Genomic DNA, 8,022 nt, shown 5'->3' on the forward strand with positions numbered 1-8,022 from the left:
CGCTGCACGAGCGCATTCTCCCCGCCTCCGCTGCACGAGCGCATTCTCCCCGCCTCCGCTGCACGAGCGCATTCTCCCCGGCTCTGCTGCACGAGCGCATTCTCCCCGCCTCCGCTGCACGAGCGCATTCTCGCCTTCGCTGCACGGGCGCATTCTCCCCGGCTCCGCTGCACGGGCGCATTCTCCCCGGCTCCGCTGCACGGGCTCATTCTCCCCGGCTCCGCTGCACGGGCGCATTCTCCCCGGCTCCCCTGCACGGGCGCATTCTCCCCGGCTCCCCTGCACGGGCGCATTCTCCTCGCCTCCGCTGCACGAGCGCATTCTCCCCGGCTCCGCTGCACGAGCGCATTCTCCCCGGCTCCGCTGCACGGGCGCATTCTCCCCGGCTCCGCTGCACGGGCGCATTCTCCCCGGCTCCGCTGCACGGGTGCATTCTCCCCGGCTCCGCTGCACGGGCGCATTCTCCCCGGCTCCGCTGCACGGGCTCATTCTCCCCGGCTCCGCTGCACGGGCGCATTCTCCCCGGCTCCGCTGCACGAGCGCATTCTCCCCGCCTCCGCTGCACGAGCGCATTCTCCCCGCCTCCGCTGCACGAGCGCATTCTCCCCGGCTCTGCTGCACGAGCGCATTCTCCCCGCCTCCGCTGCACGAGCGCATTCTCGCCTTCGCTGCACGGGCGCATTCTCCCCGGCTCCGCTGCACGGGCGCATTCTCCCCGGCTCCGCTGCACGGGCTCATTCTCCCCGGCTCCGCTGCACGGGCGCATTCTCCCCGCCTCCGCTGCACGGGCGCATTCTCCCCGGCTCCCCTGCACGGGCGCATTCTCCCCGGCTCCCCTGCACGGGCGCATTCTCCCCGGCTCCGCTGCACGGGCTCATTCTCCCCGGCTCCGCTGCACGGGCGCATTCTCCCCGCCTCCGCTGCACGGGCGCATTCTCCCCGCCTCCGCTGCACGGGCGCATTCTCCCCGGCTCCCCTGCACGGGCGCATTCTCCCCGGCTCCCCTGCACGGGCGCATTCTCCCCGGCTCCGCTGCACGGGCGCATTCTCCTCGCCTCCGCTGCACGAGCGCATTCTCCCCGGCTCCGCTGCACGAGCGCATTCTCCCCGGCTCCGCTGCACGGGCGCATTCTCCCCGGCTCCGCTGCACGGGCGCATTCTCCCCGGCTCCGCTGCACGGGCGCATTCTCCCCGGCTCCGCTGCACGGGCGCATTCTCCCCGGCTCCGCTGCACGAGCGCATTCTCCCCGGCTCCGCTGCACGAGCGCATTCTCCCCGGCTCCGCTGCACGAGCGCATTCTCCCCGGCTCCGCTGCACGGGCGCCTTCTCCCCGGCTCCCCTGCACGAGCGCATTCTCCCCGGCTCCGCTGCACGGGCGCATTCTCCCCGGCTCCGCTGCACGGGCGCCTTCACCCCGGCTCCGCTGCACGAGCGCATTCTCCCCGGCTCCGCTGCACGGGCGCATTCTCCCCGGCTCCGCTGCACGGGCGCCTTCACCCCGGCTCCGCTGCACGGGCGCATTCTCCCCGGCTCCGCTGCACGGGCGCCTTCACCCCGGCTCCGCTGCACGGGCGCATTCTCCCCGGTTCCGCTGCACGGGCGCATTCTCCTCGCCTCCGCTGCACGAGCGCATTCTCCCCGGCTCCGCTGCACGAGCGCATTCTCCCCGGCTCCGCTGCACGGGCGCATTCTCCCCGGCTCCGCTGCACGGGCGCATTCTCCCCGGCTCCGCTGCACGGGCGCATTCTCCCCGGCTCCGCTGCACGGGCGCATTCTCCCCGGCTCCGCTGCACGAGCGCATTCTCCCCGGCTCCGCTGCACGGGTGCATTCTCCCCGGCTCCGCTGCACGGGCTCATTCTCCCCGGCTCCGCTGCACGGGCTCATTCTCCCCGGCTCCGCTGCACGGGCGCATTCTCCCCGGCTCCGCTGCACGAGCGCATTCTCCCCGCCTCCGCTGCACGAGCGCATTCTCCCCGCCTCCGCTGCACGAGCGCATTCTCCCCGGCTCTGCTGCACGAGCGCATTCTCCCCGCCTCCGCTGCACGAGCGCATTCTCGCCTTCGCTGCACGGGCGCATTCTCCCCGGCTCCGCTGCACGGGCGCATTCTCCCCGGCTCCGCTGCACGGGCGCATTCTCCCCGCCTCCGCTGCACGGGCGCATTCTCCCCGGCTCCGCTGCACGGGCGCATTCTCCCCGGCTCCGCTGCACGGGCGCATTCTCCCCGCCTCCGCTGCACGGGCTCATTCTCCCCGGCTCCGCTGCACGGGCGCATTCTCCCCGCCTCCGCTGCACGGGCTCATTCTCCCCGGCTCCGCTGCACGGGCGCATTCTCCCCGGCTCCCCTGCACGGGCGCATTCTCCTCGGCTCCCCTGCACGGGCGCATTCTCCCCGGCTCCGCTGCACGGGCTCATTCTCCCCGGCTCCGCTGCACGGGCGCATTCTCCCCGCCTCCGCTGCACGGGCGCATTCTCCCCGGCTCCGCTGCACGGGCGCATTCTCCCCGGCTCCGCTGCACGGGCGCATTCTCCCCGGCTCCGCTGCACGGGCGCATTCTCCCCGGCTCCGCTGCACGGGCTCATTCTCCCCGGCTCCGCTGCACGGGCGCATTCTCCCCGCCTCCGCTGCACGGGCGCATTCTCCCCGCCTCCGCTGCACGGGCGCATTCTCCCCGGCTCCCCTGCACGGGCGCATTCTCCCCGGCTCCCCTGCACGGGCGCATTCTCCCCGGCTCCGCTGCACGGGCGCATTCTCCCCGGCTCCGCTGCACGGGCTCATTCTCCCCGGCTCCGCTGCACGGGCGCATTCTCCCCGCCTCCGCTGCACGGGCGCATTCTCCCCGCCTCCGCTGCACGGGCGCATTCTCCCCGGCTCCCCTGCACGGGCGCATTCTCCCCGGCTCCCCTGCACAGGCGCATTCTCCCCGGCTCCGCTGCACGGGCGCATTCTCCTCGCCTCCGCTGCACGAGCGCATTCTCCCCGGCTCCGCTGCACGAGCGCATTCTCCCCGGCTCCGCTGCACGGGCGCATTCTCCCCGGCTCCGCTGCACGGGCGCATTCTCCCCGGCTCCGCTGCACGGGCGCATTCTCCCCGGCTCCGCTGCACGGGCGCATTCTCCCCGGCTCCGCTGCACGAGCGCATTCTCCCCGGCTCCGCTGCACGAGCGCATTCTCCCCGGCTCCGCTGCACGAGCGCATTCTCCCCGGCTCCGCTGCACGGGTGCATTCTCCCCGGCTCCGCTGCACGGGCGCCTTCTCCCCGGCTCCCCTGCACGAGCGCATTCTCCCCGGCTCCGCTGCACGGGCGCATTCTCCCCGGCTCCGCTGCACGGGCGCCTTCACCCCGGCTCCGCTGCACAAGCGCATTCTCCCCGGCTCCGCTGCACGGGCGCATTCTCCCCGGCTCCGCTGCACAGGTGCCTTCACCCCGGCTCCGCTGCACGGGCGCATTCTCCCCGGCTCCGCTGCACGGGCGCCTTCACCCCGGCTCCGCTGCACGAGCGCATTCTCCCCGGCTCCGCTGCACGAGCGCATTCTCCCCGGCTCCGCTGCACGAGCGCATTCTCCCCGGCTCCGCTGCACGGGCGCATTCTCCCCGGCTCCGCTGCACGGGCGGTCAAGAGCATTAGAGGGACAATTAGAACAGGCGAGTACATGGATTTTAGAAAATCACAGCAATACATACTAGGAGTGAGAGTCTGGTCCCAGTAGCTGCCCTCTGAGAACATGGCAATTAACATAGCCTTCACTAGACACCTGTACAGGCTTTATAGCTAAGGGACCGTTCTTTGAGCCAAACAGAGCCGGAGTCCCCATCACGAGCACTTCTCACAGCTCCTCCTGTCTGTACTGCTTTATGCCAGAACACAGACTGCTCCTCATGGCCGCTCCAGTCTCCCCTCACAGAGCTCAGCACACTAGCACAGGGGAGCAGACGGTTATTTCCAGCCTGGAATTCCCGCGCGCTCAGCTGCACCACGCGAGAGCTCACGCGAAGGGCAGAGAACACAAACAGCATGTGACCATGACGTCACAAGTCCCGGCAGAGTTTGCGTTTCCGGCAGACGTCACTTCCGCTCTGCTCGCCACCTTGTGTGTGGCGGAGTTCCTGAGGCGCCATGACGGACCGCTACACCATCCACAGCCAGCTGGAGCATCTGCAGTCCAAGTACATCGGCACTGGCCATGCGGACACCACCAAGTGGGAGTGGCTGGTGAACCAGCACCGCGACTCGTACTGCTCCTACATGGGCCACTTCGACCTGCTCAACTACTTCGCTGTGGCCGAGAACGAGAGCAAGGCCCGGGTGCGATTCAACCTGATGGAGAAGATGCTGCAGCCGTGCGGGCCGCCTGTGGACAAGCCGGACGACTCCTAGTGCCGAGGACAGGCCGGCTGGGGACTGATAGCTGTCCGTGCTGCTGCTGCTGACTCGTCCTTCCTCCTGCTGGCTGCTAGTAGTCTCCATGCTCCTGGTGACCGATAGCTGTCCATTGTTCTGCTAGTGGTCCATGCTCCTGGTGACTGCTCCATCCTCCTGGTGACTACTAGTGGTCCATGCTCCTGGTGACTGATAGCTGTCCATTGTTCTGGTGACTGCTCCATGCTCCTGGTGACTGATAGCTGTCCATTGTTCTGGTGACTGCTCCATGCTCCTGGTGACTGATAGCTGTCCATTGTTCTGGTGACTGCTCCTGGTGACTGATAGCTGTCCATTGTTCTGGTGACTGCTCCATCCTCCCGGTGACTACGCCATGATCCCAGCCGTGGTCCATGCTCCCGGTGTAACAGGACAGCAGCTCCGCCATACATGCCATCATTTCTCCTTTAGGAATTCTTCACTTTTGATTGCGTCTTCAGGACATGGATTTTCTCTGTTTTTTTTTATTGTAATAGACATGGATTTCTGCTCTATAGACCAGACGGTCTCCCCTTTAATAAACAACTATGTTTCTTCATTGTCTTTATATATTTGTACTATCGGGTTTAAGTAAGTGGTATTGGGATCCCCCTCCGGAGCCTGTAGAGAGCGGGGTTTACACCCCAGGTCTTATTTTTGCACCAGGATTTAGACTATTATTTAGGGACGTATAAAAAAGAATGAAGAAAAGGAATAAATAAAAAGAATGAACATAACTTATAGGTCCAAAAAATATGGAGAGGTATTATAGATTACTATTGCATCTTGGATATGGAGTGAACAAGAAATATATGTAGATAATAGAGGAATGAACACATAAACCCATATAAACAGGTGTATGGTATATTTCAGATTCATTCCCCATGTATCAAGCTCAGGGAATGTAATATACACCTGGTTATATGAGATGTGTTTATTCCTCTATCTACATATACAGGTGCATCTCACAAAATTAGAATATCAAAAAGTTAATTTTTCAGTTCTTCAATACAAAAAGCGAAACTCATGCTATACAGAGTCATTACAAACAGAGTGATCTATTTCAAGTGTTTATTTCTGTTACTGGTGATGATTATGGCTTACAGTCAATGAATACTTTATAACACCAGCTTGAAAAATGATTTTAAAATCCGAAATGTTGGCCTACTAAAATGTATGTTCAGAAAATGCACTCAATACTTGGTCGGGGCTCCTTTCGCATCAATTACTTCATTAATGCAGCGTGGCATGGAGACGATCAGCCTGTGGCACTGCTGAGGTGTTATGGAAGCCCAAGTTGCTTTGATAGCAGCCTTCAGCTCGTCTGCATTGTGGGGTCTGGTGTCTCATCTTCCTCTTGACAATACCCCATAGATTCTCTATGGGGCTAAGGTCAGGCGAGTTTGCTGGCCAATGAAGCACAGTGATACTGTTGTTTAAAACCAGATATTGGTACTTTTGGCAGTGTGGACAGGTGCCAAGTCCTGCTGGAGAATGAAATTTGATCTCCAAAAAGCTTGTAGGCAGAGGGAAGCAATCAGCGCTGAGATCTCATCTCCCGATATCTTAGTGCAGAGATCTCCATCTGCACATGCGCTTCCCCCGCCAGCCATTTTCCCGGAGTCCACCGCATAGTAAACTATGTAAGTTCGGGGGGTTCTGGGCTTTCACAAAATGTCGGCAGAGCACCGGAAACCTGCAGCGGCGTGCCGCACATCAGAACAATCCGGATTATAAGACGCACCCCAAATTTTGAAGAGAAAAGTAGCAAAAAACACTTTTTTAAATTAAAATGGTGGTGGTTCTTACAATCCATATGTCTTATTGCTTACTTGGGGTAGTGTCCCAGGGTCGCTGCTGGCGGAGGCAGGAGTGGGGCGATGCTGCGGACACCAGACTGGGAGAAAAGGGTGTTCGGTGGTGAGGGAGCTCCGCCGACATTTTGTGAAACCCCAGAGCCCTCGTACTTCCATGGTTTACTTTGCGGTGGACTCTGGGTAAATGGCAGTTGGGAGCGGCGCATGCTCAGATGGAAATCTTGGAGCTGAGATCTTATCTCCTGCGATCTTGGTGCCGATATCCCCATCTGTATGCGCTGCCCCTGGCAGCTATTTTCCCAGAGTCCACCGCAATGTAAACCATGAAAGTGTGGGGGTCCATGGCTGTCACAAAATGCCGGTGGAGCACCCTCGCCACCGAAGACCTACAGTATCGCACCTCCAAACGACCCCTCATCCCAGCCTGCGGGCTGCAGCAATGCCCCACTCTTGCTTCCTCCACTGCGGTCGGTAAGGTATTTATAAGACATACCCCCATTTTCCTCCCAGATTTGGGGGAAAAAGTGTGTGCTATAATCCGAAAAATACGATAGATAAAAGGGTAATGAACACATATCCCATATAAACTGGTGTATATTATATTCCCTGCAGGGCTGCCATTAGGAATTTCAGGACAAACTTTAGGGCCCCCTTGAGACTTTGCCCAGGCTCCACACAAGCTCCGCCTCCCCATCGATCTTTCCACAGTCCCACCACCCACTCTTGGAAAAACTCCCACTTCTGCACCACGTCCTCACCAATCACACAGTAAGGGTGTGTGCACACACTGCGGATTCACTGTGGATTTAGTGCAGTTTTTGTGTTGATTTTGCCTGTGTTTTTACACTATCAAACAACATATCACATACATAGCCAACAGCTTTTGTTTTGACCAAAAGATTTTTTAAGCCTGCCTTCACGACAAGGTAGACTCTTTTGGCAGGGCCCTACTCTACTCTAGCCTATTAAACATTTCTTAAAATATCATATACTCTTTTTTAGGTATATTTTTCTTTAAGGGAATGTGTCACATACATTTTTAAACTTATTGATACCAGATTGCGATAATTTTCTGGTGTCCAAAATATTTTAATGAATTTGGGGTATTTTTGGGGTGCTGATTCTGAATATGCTATCAGTTTTGCCAGATTGGCTCAAGTTTTTGACATTTTTGGTATCTTATTTATAGCACTTGTTGGTAAATGCGACGCATCATCTCATTAATTTCTTTGGATTAGTACTTGAACTGAGCAGTTCTCAATATAGTTTTGTGTTAATTAGTGTTCTAAAAGTTTGTTCATAGCTTGATTTTTGCACTAACTTTATGTTGTTGTCTGTTTTCCAGTGAAAAGCATGAACTCATCAAGAAGAAGTTGTCTTAACGATCCAGACTCATTCTGTTACATTTGTGGTGAATACACACTGCCAAAACATAGAAGAAACATAACAGACTTCGTAAAAAAAGTGTATTTTGCCTATTTTGGGGTTATGCTTGGGGACCAAGACAAGTTTTGGGCACCACACATAGTGTGCAAAGCATGTATCGAATTATTACGAAAATGGAGCAAAGGACAAAGAAAAAGCTTTAAATTTGGTGTTCCAATGGTGTGGAGAGAGCCAAAAAATCATCATGATGACTTATTTCTGTGCAGTGCAAGTGCAAGGATTCAATAAGCATAAGAAATGAAAATGGGAGTAACATGGAATCTGCAAGAAGGCCTGTCCCTCATTGTGAAGATGTGCCTGTACCTGTGTTTACCATAAATAACAGTCATCATGATGATTTTTTGGCTCTCTCCACACC

The 8,022-nt window shown here is 58.2% G+C and overlaps 1 protein-coding gene across 1 annotated transcript; it reads left to right on the forward strand.

The window, feature by feature from the left end:
• Positions 1 to 3,882: 3,882 nt before the first annotated feature.
• SF3B5 (splicing factor 3b subunit 5) lies at positions 3,883 to 4,960 on the forward strand. The gene has a single exon (XM_077289187.1). It carries the CDS (start codon positions 4,120 to 4,122, stop codon positions 4,378 to 4,380), a length of 261 nt encoding a protein of 86 aa, XP_077145302.1. The 5' UTR covers positions 3,883 to 4,119; the 3' UTR covers positions 4,381 to 4,960.
• The last annotated feature ends 3,062 nt before the right edge of the window (positions 4,961 to 8,022 follow it).

Source organism: Ranitomeya variabilis, chromosome 2 (genome assembly GCF_051348905.1).
Source record: "Ranitomeya variabilis isolate aRanVar5 chromosome 2, aRanVar5.hap1, whole genome shotgun sequence".
NCBI lineage: Eukaryota > Metazoa > Chordata > Amphibia > Anura > Dendrobatidae > Ranitomeya > Ranitomeya variabilis.